Source organism: Amphibalanus amphitrite, unplaced genomic scaffold (assembly GCF_019059575.1).
Source record: "Amphibalanus amphitrite isolate SeventyFive unplaced genomic scaffold, NRLGWU_Aamphi_draft 000915F_arrow, whole genome shotgun sequence".
In the NCBI taxonomy this organism is placed as follows: domain Eukaryota; kingdom Metazoa; phylum Arthropoda; class Thecostraca; order Balanomorpha; family Balanidae; genus Amphibalanus; species Amphibalanus amphitrite.
This window is the reverse complement of record NW_024882409.1, coordinates 235,788-257,306: the sequence shown is the minus strand read 5'-3', so window position 1 is coordinate 257,306 and position 21,519 is coordinate 235,788. Positions and strand designations below refer to the sequence as shown.

Sequence of the window (21,519 nt, the reverse complement as noted above, 5' to 3'; positions counted from 1 at the left end):
AAATACCTAAACCGATTGGTAGCGTCATCTAGGCGATCATAAGTGCCAAACTGCTAGTTGAAGACTTCTATTATAGATGGCACTGCTAGACAAGCCAGAGCTAAGCCAGAGGATTTTACCACCGCCGTGAAAAATTCCTAACCAAAGGCGCACTCCGGTCCCCTCAACATAAAACTCCCGATATTTCTCTGACCAATCAGAGTAAGCCTTGCTCGGCGCTGATTTGCTAATCAGAAAATGACGTCATTAGGGAGCCACGGCGTTCAAGCTGTTTTGTGGCGGTTCAAGTGATACACTTAGAAGTCATATTTTGATGTTTTTAGAAAAGTCTAGGATGAATGCTTTTATATTTTCAGAAAAGAACCCTTAATGTTGTTGTTGATAAACCCAACTTCGCTATTTTTGCCAATAGTAATAAGCCAGGAAATCATCTCTTGATGGGTCTTCACGCTAAATCTACCACCCCCAACTACGTCATCATCGTTCCTAAGCATGCTGTACTTGGTCATACTTCGTTGCCCAGCACTAGTTAGCCTTGATTTCCGCCAATCAGAGTGCAGAGCTGTCTGCCGAGAGACAGCAGTACTCGATATTAGTGGTGGGCCAAATACTTGTTTTCTAAGATGTTTTTCTTTCAAGCCTTTTATATCTTACTTTTGTTTATATTATATATCGTTTTATATTTTGTTTTTGTAAAGTATATCTGCATATATTGTGATTTATATAGCTTTACTTAGCTAATATGGCAAAGTGTTTACGAGGGGGTGCAGGGAGATATGGCAGCAGATATGGTGCTTGCAAATAGTCTTTGTACGCATGAAATAGTACCCTTTTTTCGAGCCGAAAATAGCCTATTTATTGCAATTTATTGATGTATTATGCCTGAATTCCGAGAAAGTGGTCTTTGTAGCATTGAATACAGTCACTTGTGTAGTTGCAAAAGGTCACTGGCCAGTTTTGTGATATCTCTAAGCCATCTAGGGAAATGTCTAAATGCTATGTAAACAGGGTTAACATTGCGGCAATCGTGCGCCAGAATTGCCCCTTACGTCAGCAGTATGACGTCATCACATTACGTCAGCTCGCGCAATTTGAGAGCAGCGTGATACAAGATTAAGCTAAATCCTGGATAACTTGTACATTTCATGCATATTGATTTATATCAATATAGGTTCACTGTAAATATCGTGTCCTGATTCGAAATATTGTGAAGAATTTCGATGCACCTGTCCTGGGTAAGAAAACAACATGAATGGCGAGTGCTATCCTATTGAAGAGGTTCCCTAAATTGCCCTAAATGCCCTAAATCAAAATACCCCCGGGCCGAATGTGGATGGAAATGTGGACTAACTTCCGGTACAAATAAACAAGTTCCCATCACGAAAGTATTCGATGATATCGCATTTTGATCAAAAGCTGACGTGTCCGGACAAAATTTCGTCTGACATTTTTTCGTCGGACAGTTTTTCGTCCGCAGATATTCGTCCGACTTTTTTTCGTCTCGCATTTTTTCGTCTGTACATTTTTTTGTCTGTGCATTTTTTCGTCTGTACATTTTTTCGTCTGTACATTTTTTCGTCCGGACATTTTTTCGTTCGTATATTTTTTCGTCTGTACATATTTTCGTCCGGACATTTTTTCGTTCAATAAATTTTACGTCTGTGCACCCAAGGTTGAGTGAAAACATAATACAATGCTATTCAACTGTGAGGCAAATGACGTCATAATAATACTCGGGGCGAAAGCAGTGCAGTGCCGAAGGCAATGCCTTAGGAGAGATTACAGGCAATGGTAAGTCAAATATTTTTAGGTTAAGTGGTTGTGTATCTGGCTTCAGGCCGAAGGCCTGAAGCCTGATGCACAACCACTTAACCTAAAAATATTTGACTTACCATTGCTTGCAATCTATTCATGCAAGTAACTTTTTCCTTATCCCCCGGTAGGCAAACATCAGTAGGTAAGGTTAGGTAAGGTTAGGTTAGGTTAGGTTAGGTTAGGTTAGGTTAGGTTAGGTCAGGTTAGGTTAGGTTAGGTTAGGTTAGGTTAGGTTAGGTTAGGTTACGTTAAAATTGTGGACGAAAAAATGTCCGGACGAAAAAACGCACGTACGAAAAAATATACGAACGAAAAAATGTCCGCAGGGGCGGCGCCACGAATTTTTGACTGTGGGATACTATGGTGAAAAGGGCCCATGGATAGTGAAAGGGGCCCATGGTGAAAAGGGCCCTTGCTGAGTGAAAAGGGCCCATACATTTATCATGGCGTAATATTGAAGGCACTTGCAATAGCAATCTAATAGTCGACAGTGAAAGAATGTTTGACAATAGACAGGGCCGGGGTGTGTTTTTTCTCTCTTTGTAGGTGGAACACGGAACGCAGAGCGTTAACACAAGAGTTGTTAACGACGCGTTGTGTCGAAGCCTATTCTTAATTGACTTGTCCCGCCGTTCGTTTATCCCGCGCCCTGCTGGGGAGTGTTTGAACTTTGAACACCCCTCCTTCTGCGGTTTTTCGCAAATATCTCACGTTTTTGGCACACCTTATCATACATCTTTTTCGCACATGCTGTGAAAATTTTAGCCCAAGGTCAGGTCACCAGGTCACTTCAAGTGGCCTAGTCACCTCCTAAAAAGTTTCAATGCCTGCCATAGCTATACCAAGTGACCGATCGCTTTAGTTTAAAGCTTCAAGCGATTGATAAAAGTAACAATATTTACAAAATGTATATCTCGAAATTTTGATATCAATGACCTAAGGTCAGATCACTTTTCGGGTCTCTCCATTATACCTAAGTGAATGGGAGAAAATTGAGAAGCGTCTGTTTTAGACGAACGCCATTCTAAACATTTTCAAACACTGAATTACGAGTAAACATGACACGCTGAACCGGAAAAAGGCACCCGTGACCCCTCGTTTCAAGAAAGCAGCGTTGCTGGCACTCGGCCAGAGGCGGCCCCAGTAAACATGACGACGTCGGCCCGACGTCGGGCCGAGGCTCGGCCCGACGTCGGCCCAACGTCGGTTCAACTTCGGCCCGACATCGGCTGGACGTCGGATATGCCCGCATGTTCCGACGTCCAGCCGAAGTCCAGCCGACGTCGAGCCGACGTCGGGCCGAGATCGTTTGCCGAGGTTGACGAGATCGTTTGTCGTTGGACCGACGGGGCCGACGTCGGCATGTTTATTGGGACAACGCGCCAAAAACATCAACCGGCGGCGGGATTCGAGCCCCCCAGTCGCCGACGTCGGCATGTTTACTGGGACAACACGCCAAAAGCATCTGCCGGCGATGGGAGTCGAATCCCGTGTCATTCGAACGCGAGGTTAGTGCGCTACCCACTACACCACGCAGCCAGCTAACGAATTTGGTTTGTTTTGTTGGGTTATGCCCTTTCGGTCTGACAAGACCATTTCAGAGCCGGAAGGATCATAGGATGGAGACATTGGTCTTCTTGGCGAGCACCCTGGGTCCAGTTCATACAGAGTCCCTGGTCCCATTGCTATACGTGACACTTATTGGAAAGGGCGACCCCACAATGGATTCATATAGCCTCTCTTACACACCTGCACCAACGTTTCCCAAAGTGTCCCTTTGATAAGTGGCACTTTGGCAAAGTGACACTTGCCGACTGGCCTTTCTATATGAACTGGGCCCGGTCCTGGTGAGTTGCCGGGGCTGAGCCTGACCTGACCAAAGGATAGGCCGAGCAGCCCCCAAGCACTCACCGCACCCGGCTACGGGCGAGCTCGGCTTACGGGCAATCCCAAATGGGATAAAGTTCCCCGTCCAGTCCGGATCAGGGGGTTGCGGCGTGGAGGAAGATTTGAGTTTCCTGAGGATATTTTGAATACAGAAGCTCTTTATGAAACATGAAACATGTATTTTATATTATTTTAACGGTCAAAACAGCGGCCGATGTCGGCCCGACGTCGCCCCGACGTCGGCCCGACGTCGGCTGGACCTCAGCAATTGCTCTCGGTCCGACGTCGGCCCGACGTCGGCTGGACCTCGGCTGGACGTCGGAACATGCGGGCATATCCGACATCCAGCCGACATCGTGCCGAGGTTGGACCGACGTCGGGCCGACGTCGGCATGCCGATGCCGAGTTGCCGACGTCACCCCGACGTCGGCCGACGTCGGGCCGACGTCGGCATGTTTACTGGGGCCATATATTGTTTTTACAAAACAAATCAGATGCGGGACAGAACTGACCTCACGAGCGGTCATCCGCTCGCCGCATGTGGCGGCCGGCGCCTCTAGCGCCGAGTGCCGCAACTACCTATGATTATGTCTCCGAGGTCATCTCAGGTCACGAATGGTATCTAACAGTTTTTCGCTAATAACTTTTGGTAGAGGCAAGGTAGAGCGATGAAAACGCCTTAGATGTGTTTGGCTCGACGATATGGATCGACTGATATGCAGCATGACTTTTTCCGGTCAGATCATGACCTTGACCTAAAGTCAAATTTTCAAGTTGACCTTTAAGGTCAAATTATAGTTCATTCGACGCGTCTCGACGAGAGGAACACGATGCTGGCAAAAATAATGTCGTGTCTCTCTTGAGTCAAAAGTTAATGAAAAAACTTTTTTCTTAAAAAGCGACGGAGTTTTGCCCTCTGGAGGCTAAACCGTTAACCTGAGGTCAAATCTGAGAACATTATTCAGAAAGGCCTGTAAAAGAATTATCGATTGCGCTTTTCCGCGGCGTTGTAGCTCTATTGGTTCCTGAGTTGTCCGTTGGCAGTTTCGAAAAATGTCGAAAGAGCAAAATTTGACATTTGATGACCTCTGGTGAGCTGACCTTTGACCTGACCTAAAAAAGTATTTTCATCATCGTTTTTGACGTTCTTTAGAATGCCGCTTACCGCATGTCGCTACGTGGCCCAGGGGCCGAGTTAGAGGGGGGTCAAACACGCCCCAGCAGGGCGTGGAAATCCAGAACCCCAGCGGGGCGCGGCCGCGCGGGTTATTACTTAGTACGGTACAGGGGAGGGTTCAGAAAATCTCCAGGGGAGGGGTATTCCAAATCGGGGGGCGTGGACCCACATATACCCCCATGTTTAGTCCGGATTTCGCCCACTATATGTTTGAGGGTTATTTTATTCTATTGCCGTCCGATGGGCCCTTCAGATGCAGTAAACGAGCCCCATGATCGCTTGACCAGGGCACTCTGAGCTACATGAAGACCCTCTAAGCTACAGAAAGGCTCTCTGAGCGCTTGAAGTGCCCCCTGAACGCTTGACGGGGCCCTCTTTGCCTTTGCCTAGAAAGGGCCTAGTCTGAACACATGAAGTCCCCTGAACACTTGACGGGGTCCCCCTGAGCTACAGAAAGGCCCTTTGAATATGCAAGGCCCTCTGAGCGTATGAATAGGCCCATGATCCCTTCATGAGGGCCCTCTGAGTGCATAAAGTACGCTCGACGGGGCCCTTCTGAGCTACAGAATGGGTCTGAATACACAACAGAGTCCTATAAGTGCATGAAGGGGCCCCCTGATCACTTAAAGGGGTCCCTGATCGCTTGACGGGTCCCTGGTTGCTTGACGGGGCCCTCTAAGCCACAAAAAGGCCCTATGAGTACATGACAGAGCCCTCTAAGCGCATGAAGAGGCCCCTGATCGCGCGTGTCGGGGCCCTCTGAGCTACAAGAAAACTCTCTGAGCATATAAAGGGCCCCTGAACGCCTGACAGGGCTCTCTGAGCGACAGAAAGGCCCCCAGCGCTTAAAGGGCCTCTGAACGCTTGACGAGGGCCCTAGAGCTACAGAAAAGCACTGAATACACGAGAGGACCCTTTAAACGCATGAAGGGGCCCCTGATTCCTTGACGGGGGCCTTCTGAACACATGAGAAGGGTCCCTGATCGCTTGACGGGGGCCCTCTAGGCCATAGGCGTAGGAACGTTTTCGAAAGTGGGGGGGCCAGGGTCCCAGAGGTCCAAAACCTAACCTACCCCCAAAATCCGATTTCTCCTCGGATTTCGGCCACTTTGTTTTCGCAAACATGCTCAGAGGTAAAAAAAAAAAATCGAGACAAAAAAAGAAAAAAATTTGTTGAAATTTCAGGGAGTCTCCCGTCCATAAGCTCAAACTGATGGACGCGTTCCCCTGACCTCCGCAGCCGTTGGCACCCATGCAAATTCCAGAGGCATCCAGCAACTTTTTCATTACGAGCAAGCGTGAAACGTGCAAAGCGAGTCTTTTCAATATACCTATAAAAATCAGCATGAACGGCCCAGCTAGGCTCAGCCAGGCCTATAACGTTTTTAAGAGGTTTTATATCAGCGACCACTGCAACTGGGCTGATTGACTATCACTTATCAGAGGCCGGTGTGGGATTTTTAGACGGTCTGGGCCTTCAGAGGCCAGTTTAACCCTCCACGGCCCGGTCCTATAGGTTTTCTACATACGCGCTGGCCGAAGGGGCGGGCCGGCGGGTACGACCCCCTCGCCGTTTCGCCCCAGGTGGAGCTAGCGCGTCGCGGTAAAACGAGCGTGTGCGCCGTTACGGGACGCAGAGATCGATACCCGATTTTATGGTCCTAGGTCAACCGGTGACCTCTGACACCGTTCCGTGCTTCTATCCTCAGGATACTGAAATCCTTCTCCTCCACACCGCAACCCCCTCCGGGCTGGACAGGCAACTTCATCTCATGCGGGCTGCTCCCTTGGAGCGGCACCGCTGCTCCCGAGGGAGCGCACCCCGTAGCCGGGTGCAGTGAGTGCCTTGGGGCTGGGTGGCCTGTCCTCTGGACCCTATATCCTATCATCCTTCCGGCTCTGAAATGGTCTCATTGGACCGAAAGGGCCTAACCCAACAAAACAAACAAAAACCGGTGACCTCTGAGGTCAGGTCAAGTGCCTCAAGGCACGGTTCCGTTTTTGGTGAATAACTTCGCAAAAAATGGCCGCAGAGCCGCGATTTTGCCAGCATCGTGTTCGCCTCTCTCAGGCGCGTCGAATGATATACTTTTTGTTTGGGTGAGGTAAACTTAGGGTGTTGACCTCGGCACTGGCGGTCCCAGGGGGGGGGGGGCCACGGGGGCCATGGCCCCCCCTTTGGTGCTGAAAGGTGGGGCCATACTATCTTTTGGCCCCACCTTTCAGATCGAACAAAAGTCCTAGAAAAGCTTTTCGTATGATTCATTTTCTTTTTTGCGCCATCAAAGGACGTAAATTTCACTCATGAGTGGGCTCAGTTTCGCATTCTGTCAATTTGGCGGTCAGCGTCGCTGGCACCGGTTCACGACTATCACGAGTATGGCCGGATCTTATATGGAATATCAGCGTGGGTTTACTTGAGGCTCTCGTAGGCCCAGCAATGGCTGGCATGAGACCCCCTTCGGCAGTGGTGGGTGGGCCCTGCTAAAGGAGATTGGCTCTAAGATACTAAAGTAAGACCTCATGGGTTGGTGCTGTGCACATCAGAAGCCCGGTGGTGACGCCGTATGCCGGCTTGGTTTCTTAAGGATTAGCTTGGGAACTCCGGGGCCTGCATAGAGTTTGCATGAGCTAGTATGTAATCTCAGAGGCATGTCTGTAGTGTGTACACAGTGGCGGTCGCGGGGGGGGGGGACATCAGGGCCATGCCCCCCAAAGGTCAATAAAGGGGGCCATCATATCATTTACCCCCCCCCCCCCACCTCAAACAACCAATGGGCCCCCATATAGGTGTATGGAGCCCTGGCAATTATTCGATCGTCACGAGGCTCAAAAAACCCACGCCCAGCTATTAATATAGCTCCCACACCGGTCTTTGAGCGTCCTACACTGACCTCTGATGGAACTTCAGTGGCGGTCAAGCGCCCACGTTGACCGCTAAGAGCCTACATCAACCTCTGAGACCCCACATCTGGCCTATGCGGGCCCCTAACCGGCCTCAGGGGTCCCAACCGGCGTCTGAGGGTCTCACACCGGTCTCTGGTGGCCTTATTTCTGTCTGTGGTGTCCCAAGACGAGCCTTTAGGTGCCAATGAGGGCCCCGCACTGGCTGCTGAAGACCCGATGCCGGCCTCTAAGGGCCTTCATTGGACTCTGAGGAGGGCCCATCTTAGCCTTTGAGGGCCCTCTGCTGGCCTCTGGGGTCCAACGATGGCTCATGCCGGTCTTTTAGGGCCCCACGCTGACCTCTGAGAGCCCATGTTGGCCTGTAATGACCCACATTAGCCTCTGAGAGCCCAACTCGGTCACTGATTGTCTCAAACTACTGGCCTTTGTAGTTTGCAGGCCCTATACTAGTCTCTGAGGGCCCTAAACTGGCCTCTACGTGAAAACATACATGGGTGGGTTTCTGAAGATCAGAGGGCTCACGCAGTCTCCGGCACAGCCTTACGTTGGTCCTGATCGAGATTACTTTACGTCCTGATGGTCCCGCGCAGATTCCCTCATATTTCGACGTCGGGACCCCATCAGCCGGTGTGGGTCCTGGGGCTGGCAGAGACTGATGAAGTCCTTAGGGCTCAGGGCCAGTCTTTTTAGCAGTAAGACTAGGCAGGTTGAGTGAGCCCCAATAGAGCCGTTGCGAAGCCCCGCAGGAGTCGCGCGCGGCCCTCAGATGCCAATTTTGAAAGCTCGGAACCTGTGGGGGGTCTCCAGAGGTCGGTGTACCTACTCTCTCCCGCCACCACACAACTAGGTTTGTTACCTATATGGGTAAATGTCATAGTCTGAAAATGCTCTCTGGGTTTCACATGCTTGTTCTAAGCAAGAGGTATCTGTACTTTTCCGAATTGTTTTATAGTGGTAAGGTCATGAATCCGCGTGCCTGACCTTCCAGTATACCTATGCTTATTGCTTCACCGATCCGTCGTCATGGTGCAGTGGGCCGACCGGTGGGAGCACCGTGGGACGGGAAATGGAACTGGTGATTTTGCCTTAAATTGAGCTTAAATATTTCACGCAAGAATCAGATGGATGAAGCATAAGTAATGCCAACTGCGCGGCACCTCGTGGACGTAAAAAATTAGCCGATCACCCACCCCCCCTCCCGGTGACGGATAAATGTTATGTCCCGCGAGTGTGACTTTGGCCCCCCCCCCCTTTTGCTAGCGGCTGCGACCGCCAGTGGACCTCGGGTCACGGTCAGGTCGGCGTCCCCAGGTCACGAAATTGGTCGAAGGAGGTCATGTCGCATATCATTCGATTCGGCAGGTCTTCTTGAGTCCATAGGTGGCTTTCCCGACTCGCTAGCTCAATTTGATCGGTACCTAGTTATTGACGAAAAACTAATAAGACCCTTATAACTTCATAAATGACGTCGCGCAAGGTCAACATTGCAAAAGTGACGCATCGAACCTTGCAAGGAGTGCATGAAATCACGATTCGGTGTGCTTGAGATAGTTGGAGATCGATCATTCCCGGCGCCAGAAAAAGTTTTCAGTTTATCCCCATTGACTTATACCTAATGGTGAGGTCACGAAAATGACCTGACCTCATATGAACTTTAGGAAAAATCCGAGATATACATTATACAAGTTGAAAGACTCCTATTGGATACTAGGTCCTCCAAGGTTCATTTCCCTGTGAAATCTCCTCTGGCAGTGAGGGCGTTGCGAAGTTGCGACATCTGAAGACCGTGCAGAGGTTCACTTATGACCACATGGGTCAGTGACCTGATCTGACCCGAAAATGCGGTTGGTGTCAAAAGATCCCGTTTGATTCAAAGGTCAGGTATGCCAAGCTTCAGCTCTCTATCGCCGGCGTGTTCGGAGCTATCGCGAAAAAAAAACTATGGAGGGGCGGCACCCCCCCCCCCCCCCGGCTGGCGAGGGTTAAGGCCCTCAGAGACCAGTACAGGGCCTGCAAAGGGCAGGATGAGACCTTAAGATGCCGACTTGGGCCATCAGAGGCTAATGTGGGTCCTTACAGGCCAGTATGGGCCCTCAGAGGTCAGTGTGGGACCCTAAAATGCCGGCATGGGCCGGTGTTGGACCCCAGAGGCCAGCAGAAGACCCTCAAAAACCAAGATGGGCCTCAGAGGCCAGCATCGGGTCTTCAGAATCCAGTGCAAGGCCCTCAGAGACTAATGCGTGTCCTTACAGGCCAGCATGGGCCCTTAGAGGTCAGTGTGGGGCCGTAACAGACCGGCATGGGAGGGACTTGGAACCTAGAGACCAGCGGAGGGCCCTCATAGGCCAAGGTGGGCCCTCAGAGGCCGATGTGGACCGTTGGAGACCGGCATCGGATCTCCGGAATCCAGTGCGGGGCCCTTAGAGGTCAATGTGGAACCCTAAAATACCGGCATGGGCCGGTGTTGGAACCCAGAGACCAGCAGAAGGCCCTCAAAAACCAAGATGGGCCTCAGAGGCCGGCATCAGGTCTTCAGAATCCCGTGCAAGGCCTCATAGGCTAATGTGGGTCCTTACAGGTCAGCATGGGCCCTTAGAGGTCAGTGTGGGGCCCTAAAAGACCGGCATGGGCCGGCGTTGGACCCCTCAGGCCAAGGTGGACCCTCAGAGGCCGATGCGGACCCTTAGAGGCCGGCATCGGGTCTTCAGAATTCAGTGCGGGGCCCTCAAAGGCACCTAAAGGCACCCCAGAGACAGAAATGAGGCCACCAGAGGCCGGTGTGAGGCCCTCAGACGCCGGCTGGGCCCTTGAGGCCGGTTTAGGGGCCCTCAAATGAGGTCAATGTGGGTTCTCAGCGGTCAATGTGGGCGCTTGACCGCCACTGAAGGGCCCTCCGAGATCAGTGTAGGACCCTCAATGACTGGTTTGGGAGCTGTTAATAGCTAGCGTGTGATTCTTGAGTCTCGTGACAATCGAATAAGGGCCAGAGCCCCATACGCCCATGGGGGCCCATTGGTTGTTTGGGGGGGCCAAATGATATGATGGCCCCCTGATTAGCCTTTGGAGGGGGGAAGGGCATGGCCCTGATCCCCCTCTGCGACCGTCACTGCACTGAAAGTGGAAGGGGGAGGGGCAGAAACAGACATTGCTGGCCCCCAGCCTGTTTGAAACGAGGCTGAGGCACGGTCACCCTGGCCCCCAGCTAGTACGTCTTTGACGAACTATGCCGACCCCAAGCAGATAAGGTCAAGCGTTGGTCGTTTGTATACGCATTCTCCTGCACCGTGCTAGTATTGTCTTAGTATTGCCTATACCTTTTTAGTGCTCGCTGTCCCGCGCCTCGTATTCAACAAAATGCTGTCACCAGGACTCACAGTCTTGTCTCTGATATGGTTTCCTTCATTGAGTGAAGGAAATTGCGGTCAATAACGCTGTAGAAACAAAAAGGAATCCTCATTAAAGGGCAAGCTGAATAGTTGTCAAGTTACCGGGTGGTAGGTTAGGTACAGACAGACACTTAAGTCAGCAAAAAGTGGGGGGGCCAGTTAACATTGCTGGCCCCCCCACCTCCGAAAGTGGGGGGGCCATGGCCCCCCCGGCCCCCCCTGTTCCTACGCCTATGCTCTAGGCTACATAAATGCCCTCTGAGTACACGACAGAGCTCTCTAAGCGCATTAAGGGCCCCTGATCGCTTGACGGGGCCCTCTGAGCTACATAAGACTATCAGAGGCCATTATTATAAAATAAATTCCGAGCCGGCTGCGAATTTTATTCCCGATTCTGAGCCGTTGATTATCATAAAAATGCAGCCTGAAAAAAATCGAGCGGTAAAAAGAAGACAAAGTCACGTGGCGGTGGACGCAAAATTCCGAGCTACTGATTATTATAAAAATGACTTTTTTACTATTTAAGGCGCATAAACAGCGCCACAATTGTACAAAACTGCGAATTTTCAGCAAATATTTGCAGTCGGGTACCAGCGTCGTAAAATTTTGCAAAGCTAGTCTTATGACGATAATTTCACTCGTAACCTATCAAATATTTCATAATATGTGCATTCCATGCATTTTTAACGCTTCTAGCGATAACTTTAAAGCTATTTATGAGCCCTGGGACATAAAACAGCTTGTCTAGCAGGAAGAGAAGTAAGCGGCATTCATCCCAGTTATGAAGAAGCGTTCAAACGTTCTGTCAACTCATGGGCGCAGCATTGGCGTGCTAAGAATTGTGACCATAATGTGAGTATATCAACTGCCTCAGCACGCTGTAACTTATTTAACATATATATTATTTCTGATTTTGTCCAGCTTGTCAAGGTACCTAATTGATATTTATAACTAACATCAGCTGACATGGTCTAAAGATCGAACCAGGAAGAAAGGTATCTATTTGGGATTGGTTTTCTTTCGCGAATGTATAGGAGGGATTCCCTTATCTTTACGATTCGCGTGAAATTTATTTATTTATTTATTTATTTATTTATTTATTCATTCATTTATTCATTTATTTATATTTTGATACATACTCCTTATAAAGTCAATAATGATCAATACTACTAGAACATAGAAAATGGAATATAAGACTGTTTTCGACCCGCAGCTAACTAGGCCATTTTCCATAAAGTGACCGGATAGGAATACTGTAAGGTAAACCCTGTAAAGGTACTGTAAAGGTATACCCAGGTACAGTAAAGTTTTCCAGCAGGTTAAGCGTATAGTGAAGGTCGGGTCAGGGTCATGTCAAAATGACCAAATTAAGATGCGATGAATGTAAAAAACTGTGTGTTTCAGATGCAGTTCGAGCTGAGGAATCCTATGCATTTAGTGGAACGTTTAAAAGTTGCAAAAAATAGTAGGCAAGTCTTCGAAGGTGATGTTTCAGAAGTAGTACGTCCCAGCTAGTACGTCTTTGACGAACTATGCCGACCCCAAGCAGATAAGGTCAAGCGTTGGTCGTTTGTATACGCATTCTCCTGCACCGTGCTAGTATTGTCTTAGTATTGCCTATACCTTTTTAGTGCTCGCTGTCCCGCGCCTCGTATTCAACAAAATGCTGTCACCAGGACTCACAGTCTTGTCTCTGATATGGTTTCCTTCATTGAGTGAAGGAAATTGCGGTCAATAACGCTGTAGAAACAAAAAGGAATCCTCATTAAAGGGCAAGCTGAATAGTTGTCAAGTTACCGGGTGGTAGGTTAGGTACAGACAGACACTTAAGTCAGCAAAAAGTGGGGGGGCCAGTTAACATTGCTGGCCCCCCCACCTCCGAAAGTGGGGGGGCCATGGCCCCCCCGGCCCCCCCTGTTCCTACGCCTATGCTCTAGGCTACATAAATGCCCTCTGAGTACACGACAGAGCTCTCTAAGCGCATTAAGGGCCCCTGATCGCTTGACGGGGCCCTCTGAGCTACATAAGACTATCAGATCATATAAAGGACCCCTGAACGTTTTGCAGGGCTCCCTAAGCGACAGAAGGGCCCTTTGAACGCATAAAGGGCCCCTGAACGTTTGACGGGGCCCCTCTGAGCTACAGAAAAGACCTATACGTACACGACGGAGCCCCTGATTGTTTGACGGAGCCCTCTAAGCCACGACAGGGCCCCTTGACAGCGCGTGAGAGGGTTCTCTGAGCGCCAGGTAGGAGCCCGCTGAGCTATTGAAATCCCTGTTGATCTAAAAAAGGCCTTCTGTCCGTCTTAAGAGTGATCTGCCGATCAACAAAGGGCCTTCTACCGGTTTTCGGAAGACGCCGCTTAAATGTATGGCCCTCTGATCGACGTAAACAATCTGCTGATCTGAAAGGGTCCTCTGTCTGTCTTTAGAGGGCCCTACCGATCTACAGAGGGCCCTCAGATGGCTTTTAGATGGCACTGCTGATCTCAAGAGGGCCCTCTGTCAGCCTTCAAAGGGCCCTACCGATCTGCAGGGGCCTGTTATAACCTACCAATATTGGCCCTTTGTTGGCATTAGTCATTTGACCACTGCTAAAACATATTTAATGGTTTTAGAGGGCCATTGCACGACTACGAAAAAGTGTTTGAAAAAGTTCAGACTGGGCTCCTGACTGTGGGGTACTGGGTATATGCAGTACCCCACAGTCAAATGACTGTGGGGTACTAGTACCCCACGTACCCCACGGTGGCGCCGCCCATGAATGTCCGGACGAAAAAATGTACAGACGAAAAAATGAACAGACGAAAAAATGCACAGACGAAAAAATGTACAGACGAAAAAATGCGAGACGAAAAAAAGTCGGACGAAAATCTGCGGACGAAAAATTGTCCGACGAAAATCTGCTGGACGAAAAACCGTCATGGAATCAAAGCTGATGACGTTAAAGGGACCCTCCCACCTTAACATTAGTTTTGAGTTGAGATAGCCAAATTGGTGGCCATGGCCTGAAAATACCGGTTTGGGCATTCACAACATCGAAAAATGCTTTAATTCGGAGATATGGAATTTCAAACTTGCAGTTTTCGGATTCTAAGGGGCTAATGCATTGGTATGCCCCCTTAGAATTTGTGACGTTAGCGGAGATCTAACGATTTTTAAATCTTTTACTAAAACGTTTGGCAGCACGCGGTGGTATATGCTGCTTTGCGCGCAACAAATGCCGCACTTTCAAATTAAGTCGCTAGGAACAGCGGAGATCCCAAAAAGTAAACAAAAGTAAAAGTCTAATATCTTGAAAACCGGTGAATATTTTTCGATGAAATTTAGTGGATATTCATTTTTGCTCTTTCTGAACCGAGCGACATCACTTTCATGCCAATTCATTAACTTTTTTGAAGGTGGGAGGGTCCCTTTAAGGATGCAGACGAATAGAACGTCGCGTAATGGAATCTAAATGCTAGCGCTAGCAGAAAGTCGTTTCGATGATTTATTTTGAACAGAATTCTAGCAAATTTGTCAAGGGTCTCTGTTGCTGTTGTGAAATGCGAGTTGAAGTGGGGGCATTCACATTGGGGGGGTTATATGGCCTTGATTGGGGGCTTGATTGGGGGCACGATTGGGGGGTGATTGGGGAATCCCCAGTTCATTCGATAAGTAATGTAGGTTTAAGTTTGACCAGCGAACTCATAATTTATTTTCAGGGTGAATAATTTGTAGGTAGTCAGTACTGTTTTAACAACCTGAATGCTTTATTTTTACTCATTTGCTGATAACATTACCCCGAAGCTAAAAGACTGCGGGGGCCGGGGAGTCAGGGACCTGGACCTGGGTCCCTGACTATGAAATGAAGGCCTTCATTTTATTCCCACAGCTAGTTCCATTAACGTTGACGTTGCTGTTTTTCATTCCAGACAAACCATGGGGGTACAGAGTACGAATATAGTATGCCGGTCGGACCGGCCTGGAGAGACTGCCTTTCGGTGTGGTGAGACAGTCAACGGCTCTGTCGTTGTCACCATCGATGGCCACAAAAGTCACAAGTTCAGCTGTAAGTATTCAGTATCACTGGAATCACAGTGGTACCTACATAATTAATGCAGTTGTAGCCAGGAAAAAACTCAGCAAACCCTGTTGTAGTGGCTCACCCTAGCTCTGTTTGCCCCCGTTTATTTATCAGCAGGCTACGAGCATGCTGCTACTTCTTGGTTCCTCATTGGTGGAATTCAAGTGGTCTATTCGTTAGACCAATGATAGTCCAAGAAGCGCCAGCCATATTTTCCTTATATGGGGAAAACCGACATAAAATGCTGATATAAAAACAGTGACCGAACAGGGCCCTGGTCAACTCACCTGGTGGTTGAGTGGATAAGGAGGCTGACTGTTGACTCTGTGCCAGCAACTTTGAAGCTCACTGACTAGACAGAATACACTTACTGACCTTCAATGATTTTAAAGAAATTTTGCTCAGCTGAATGCGTACCTTTGGCCTCTGGGTCTGGGTACCACACTAAGCACTGCTTGTTGCAAAAGACACCACAGACCCACCAGTGCCATCTTACCTTGCCTGCACCTGGTACCCTGATGATAATTTTTCCCCGCGTGCGACGTCTCTCGAGTCTCGGACGATGAAGCTTCTACATCGTCCAGCCAATCACGTTCCATAACCGCAGCCGAGCCCCGCTGACCTTGAACGGGATTGGCCGGATGATGTAGAATCTTTGTCCACCCAGTTCTAGGTGGCCCTCCCCTGCCACTTGCCAGCTGGTAATGCGGGTCAAACGACTGAACGACATGGAGCTTCCCGACCGCGAACTCGTCACCAAGTAACGAGACGGACGCATTATCCACTAAGCCACACGGATATGTATCACTATTCAGGTTAGCCGCCAAATCATTAAATAAACGCTTGTTTCAGCGATGCTTCTCAAGGTTCGAGTCCAGGCTAAGACAGAATGGGAAGAAAATGATACCAACTACTCGGAAACTCAGGATCTGTTTCGACTGGACCTTCCGCTTCGTTCAGGTGAAGAGACTGGGAACAGGTGGTTCTTTGGGACTTGGGAGATGGGAGGTGTATTGCCCCCTCTCGTAACAACAGCGGACTTTTGCGTGATCATTAGTGTGGGATGAGTTACAACCGAAACTCTCGCAAAGGTAACTCGAGTAATGCCCATTTAAGCAATTTAAGATTATTGTATTTTTTCCACATATATTTATCAGTTTTATGCTTTCGGGGACAAGTAATGCCACATTTCATACGCACCTGCGTCACCCACATTTAACCCCAGTTTCTCTACAGATTCGTGTTCCACCTGACCCTCGTCGCCTCCCCCCTCCTCAGCCACTACCGGAGAAACATCCCTGCCCCCCGGCCAGCACCAGCTTCCCTTCAGCTTCCCGCTGCCGGAGCGGCTGCCGCACACGATGAAGTACCATGAAGCCAAGGTGGTGTTCTTGCTGAAGGCCCGACTGAAGAGCAGTAGCATGTGGTCCTGGGATGGCGCCCAGGAGGTCAAGCTGAGGATTCTGCCGCAGCGGGACCTCAGTCAGTGCTTTGATCTCGCTGTGAGTATGGGAGGAAGCCTGGCGACTGTTGAAAGCAGTAGGTATCGTGCTGATTGGATTAGGTTATATACGAGTTAAATTAATACACCGATACGATTGTTTACTCGTTCATAGGCACTGATTACCGATTGAAATATGGCTAGAGCATGAAACTATCGTTACATACTCGTGAGTTTCCTATCGTTTTTCGCATTAAACTCGTTAACCTACTTCGTCAGTTCATATCCCTATTGTGGGCACTACCTGTAGGTAAAGTGTATGGTTATCATGTGACATATGTACTATGAAGATCACTGTATTAATTAAAGACCATCTCGCCCCGTTCTGACGTCCTCCAAATATCCACGCTCCGTCGCCAGGCTCCGCTGAAGATGCTACGTGAAGACAAGTGGACTATGTGGAACGGTAACCCGGGGGAGTTTAGTGTCACCGTCGCCAAGCAGGGCTACGTGGCCGGAGAGACCATTGACCTGTGGATCGACGCGAGTGACGGCGTCTACACAGAGTTGGCTCAGCTGGATGGACACGTCAAACTGAAACGGGTGGGTGAGGGGCGTTGTTTCACGGCCGCTAGCAGCAGCCTAGCAGTACGCTGCCAGCTCATTTCGCGAGCTGACGTCACATATTGTGGTAGTGTTAGAGAAACGCGTTTCCATGGCAACCCTATTTGACACTTGTGCTGACAGCGTGCTGGCAGTGGACGTGAAACAGGCCCAGGGTCTACGTCCTTTGGTAACACATATCCCCTCATCTGCAATCAAAGGCGTGAGAGAGGGTGTCCCAATCCTCATTCCTACCCGGTTGGTGATTGCTTCGAAAGTAAGCGCCATCAACTCCCAAGAACATTATAAATTTATTTCTCATTCTCGATGCTAACGTTGCTGTTTTCTTTTTTCAACATTTTTTCACAATTCACGCCTTAAAACCTTGAAATGATATTGATCATTTGTTATGTGTAGTTTCGTTGGCTTGAATATGAAGTGTCTGCTTTCGGCGGCCTGCACAAGATTGCGCAACAAAAGACGAGCATGGCGTGCTTGAGGCCAATTTCTAGATGACCCTGGTTGATAAGCTTTCACCCTGGTTCTGTCACTGTAATCACTCTTAACTAAGTCCTGACTGATGTTTTTAAGCTGTTTTAATAAAAGGGCGACGCTATGTCGGGTGTTGCCTTTGAGATATCTCTTGCACGTTTACCTTAATTGGTGGCAAAACTGTTTCTTAGAAAGTGGATTGTAACAGGGAATGCATATTATGTCGTTATTCAACAATTTTGCTGGCTGCCTGAGTGGTTTACAAGCTATTGAGCGAATGTGTTTTATAATGTATTCTTGAGAAGCAGCGCAATGGGTTGAGCATCAGTGGCGCATGCTAGGATAAAATTGAATTCCTATCAACTCCGAATTCCCTCGTAACTTTTGTTTTCATCCGTTGCTTCTTCCTGATGGCCTCTCATCCTCCACCTTTATCTGTTCTCACTCCCTTTTTCTACCTCTTACAGCTAGTGGTGGCCCGTGAAGGAAAGAAAAACTACAACGAGGAACGCACGTCCATAGCCACAGTGAAGCCGGGGAAAGCGGCCAGCGCGTGGCACCGGATTCAACTCACCGTACCGGAGGATGAGATCACCATGGACGACCTGGCACTCTGTCGCATCATCAGTGTCACCTACTACGTCAAGGTGAAGGCACTGTGACTTTGGCAAGGTCAGGTGATAGCGACAGATCAAAGGTCAGGCACGGAATGTATATAGTCTATGACAGTCCTAGATTGTTGTAGCTTGTCGTAGGTTATCGTAGACTATATATTCCGTGGGCCAGGTGATAGTGGCTACTGCAAGGTCAAGCTACACTCGTGATTGTTGCGGTGAGGTCCGGTCATTTTGTTCGATGCGGTGAGTCGTGAGGTCAGGTAATTGTATTTTTTTGCTACGTCAAATTAACCCTCGCCCGTATTGGTGTTTTTCCAGCCGCGAACGTATAAGGGGGGGGGGGTCCGTTGGACCCCCGCTTGCCGTTTCGCCCCTGATCGAGCCAGAGCTTCGCGGAAAAAACGAGCGTGTTGCCCGTGACGAGAGGAAGCCGATGATACCCAATTTTAAGGTCCTAGGTCATTGGTTGACCTTGCAGGTCAGGTCAATGACCCCAAAGGCGGGAAAATCGGGCCCTGTTAGAACGTCGTAAAGTGTGGCTGCTATGGGGTTTTTCGGGGTGCTGATCACGAATATCATGTTAGTTTTGATCACAGATGATGTCTTCATGTATTAAGGCCAGGTCGGGTCAGGTCAGGTCAACCAGTAAGGGTATTCGTAGTAGGTGGCAACCGCCTCTGACAGCTTCGTAACATGTTACGAAGGCACCAAAACTACTTCGTAAATGTTCATATGGTTGCTAAATTCGAATTCAGCTCCAAAAACTGGCCTAGAAACATGTAAAACTCGAAAAAGTGAACCGAGGTCATCAAAGGTCAATGACCTGACCTGACCTTCAGGTGACCTTCACACCCACCCTAATGCATGAGAGCAACATCATATCACATGTTTGAACGCTTGAAACCACGAAAAGACTGCAAACGCGCGGCTAATGCGAGCCGACATACGCCGAATCGCGATTCCAACCAAACATGGTCTCGAAAAGTAGGCCACAGGTCAAAGGTCATTTGGGTCAGGGTCATGAAATTTTCAGGGTAGGTGTGAAATTGATGAACGCGAGGGTACTGAAAGTTTCGTCGCGATCGGCCGCTTTTTACGCGAGTTATTTGCGAAAAACCATGGGGGGGGTCCGTTCGACCCCCCCCCCCCTATACGGGCGAGGGTTAAGCCTGGTCATTGTGCCATTTTCTTGTTTAACAAGTCACAGCGACCGGTCAAATCTGGTAGGTATTGGTTTATTCGTCAGTCAGGTCATTGCGTCATTTGCTTCTTATTGTCAGATCGATTACTTCGATCTTTCTCTATGCTGTGAAGTACTAAAACGATATTTTTATTGACACTACGACATATCGCCTGACAATTTTGCAAAAGCTGCCTGAGATCAGTACAGCATGCCTATATAGCTCGATGAACAATGAACATACAAATAACATAACCGTTTACGGTATCCGTAATACTTCACTGGATCCTCCTATACCCGCCTAAACTGCTCTTTGCTCCACAGGTATGCGACGTTCACATTCCGGTGACTCTGGGCACCATCCCCACGCCGAAACGATAATCGCCTCGTGGGCTCCACTATACAGATGCGTCCCGCCTTCGATCAAAGCAGCACTGATGCTTTGTCTGCTTGGGCCTTCTCGCTGGTGCATAGCTTACAGTATGCCAGCGAGAGAGCTTGGCGACCGTTCGTGCCATTAGGAATAACAAGATAAGTTTATTTTTGCTTGGGTGGTCATTGCAAGTGTAGTTTATTTACATTTGTGATGGGTCGTGGAATACGTTTGCAGTTTCTAGCTATGGTGAAGGTTAGAAATGTTTATAGCTTTAGTGCTACTGCTCTCTGGTTTATAGATAGTATAACGCATGCATATATATTATGTAATATGCACTAGCCAGCAATCCACTTGTGTGGGTGAATTTTACGCCCCATTTGTAAAAGATATTTTCCTTTGAGCGTCACTTCTAACCAGTTTCTGTGCAGGTATTTGATAACTATTTGTCTAGTCATTAAAAGTGTTTTTGCTTCCTAAGATACTTTACTGCCTACCATATTGTACTTTCACCTCTAACTTAGCTACTTTTACATTTTATTTTACGTGCTTATATAAAATGTCGATACCTTTTCTGGCAGTATTTTTAGGACGATTAGTTAGTTGCGATCTGGGTAGACGTGAAACGTATATAGTGACGTGTGAAGAAAAGAAGACGTGAAGAGCTATTGAAGAACGTCTGAATCCTGTGCTGGCGCGGTTTTGAGCCGCCCTGTCTGCCATTTGTGTGGGATAGCGACCGACATAGGATTGAATGATAGAATCCTGGCGTCAATATTGATATTGCGTTGCACACTGTCGCATGATATAGTTGAATGCTCGTCGATATTTTGTGCAAATGCCTTATGGATTGGTGAGACGCCTTCCGTGCTGTTTTTGACAAGATCGTGTATTTTCTATTTATCTTTATCACTTGAGCATTGAGCAATGCATTCTATTTTGCAAACGTTTGTACGAATTTACCTCAAGTCACTTCTTTGTGGCACCAAAAGTAACTTGCTGTGCCTTTTGATAGAAACTGTCCAAGGTATAATCAAGCAAACGTCTTTTATAGATCTGATGTCATTCTGCGCCAGTCTGTATAATATGACAGACGTCTAGTATAGATCTGATTTAATTCTATGTCAATTCAGTGAATATAAAGATCTGATGCCCGATACATCTACGCTTATGTGATGAGTGCAAAGATATGTTCGTGTGTTCTACACCAATTGTACGTCCAATTTGGGCGGCAGTGCGCACATTTCAGTAACAGTGCAAGCGATTTCGACAGTACAGCATAGTCTGTCTATGGCAAACTGTAGAAATCGGTTGCACCATTACTGAAAAGTGTGCACTGTCTATACTTGGCCTAAAAAGGTGTATGTCTGGTGGTGTCCTCTCGTGTGTTTTGCTTCCACCTAAGCCTGTGTCTTGTCATCTGTTGGAAGCGAGACTGTGCTCGCTTTTGGTGGCTTTGCTGGAGTTTTATAGATTCTGATGAAGCTTGTGGCAGCGTTTCGAAACGAAGCTTAGTGCAGTGGTGTTACGAAGTATACAGCATATAATGATATCGCTTGTAAGTCAATGTGAA

At 48.5% G+C, this 21,519-nt stretch overlaps 2 protein-coding genes across 7 annotated transcripts in view; one reads left to right on the top strand and one right to left on the bottom strand.

Moving 5' to 3' along the window:
* The window catches only part of LOC122368022 (4-hydroxy-2-oxoglutarate aldolase, mitochondrial-like), a 19,594-nt gene extending 14,722 nt beyond the window's left edge, over positions 1-4,872 (bottom strand). The window contains exon 1 of the mRNA XM_043341614.1: positions 4,868-4,872. Within this exon, the coding sequence (XP_043197549.1) occupies positions 4,868-4,872 (5 nt within the window). The remainder of the gene's footprint in view (positions 1-4,867) is intronic.
* LOC122368019 (arrestin domain-containing protein 2-like) lies at positions 1,085-21,519 on the top strand. Of its 6 annotated transcripts, none has more exons than XM_043341609.1 (7): positions 1,085-1,235; positions 15,089-15,225; positions 16,093-16,200; positions 16,519-16,742; positions 17,102-17,284; positions 18,244-18,423; positions 19,898-21,519. In XM_043341609.1, exons 2-7 carry the CDS (start codon positions 15,096-15,098, stop codon positions 19,952-19,954), a joined length of 882 nt encoding a protein of 293 aa, XP_043197544.1. In that variant the 5' UTR covers positions 1,085-1,235; positions 15,089-15,095; the 3' UTR covers positions 19,955-21,519. The 6 variants fall into 6 exon arrangements, with proteins under 6 accessions (XP_043197544.1, XP_043197547.1, XP_043197546.1 ...); XM_043341612.1 differs by lacking the exon at positions 1,085-1,235 and adding an exon at positions 1,240-1,255; XM_043341611.1 differs by lacking the exon at positions 1,085-1,235 and adding an exon at positions 11,017-11,031.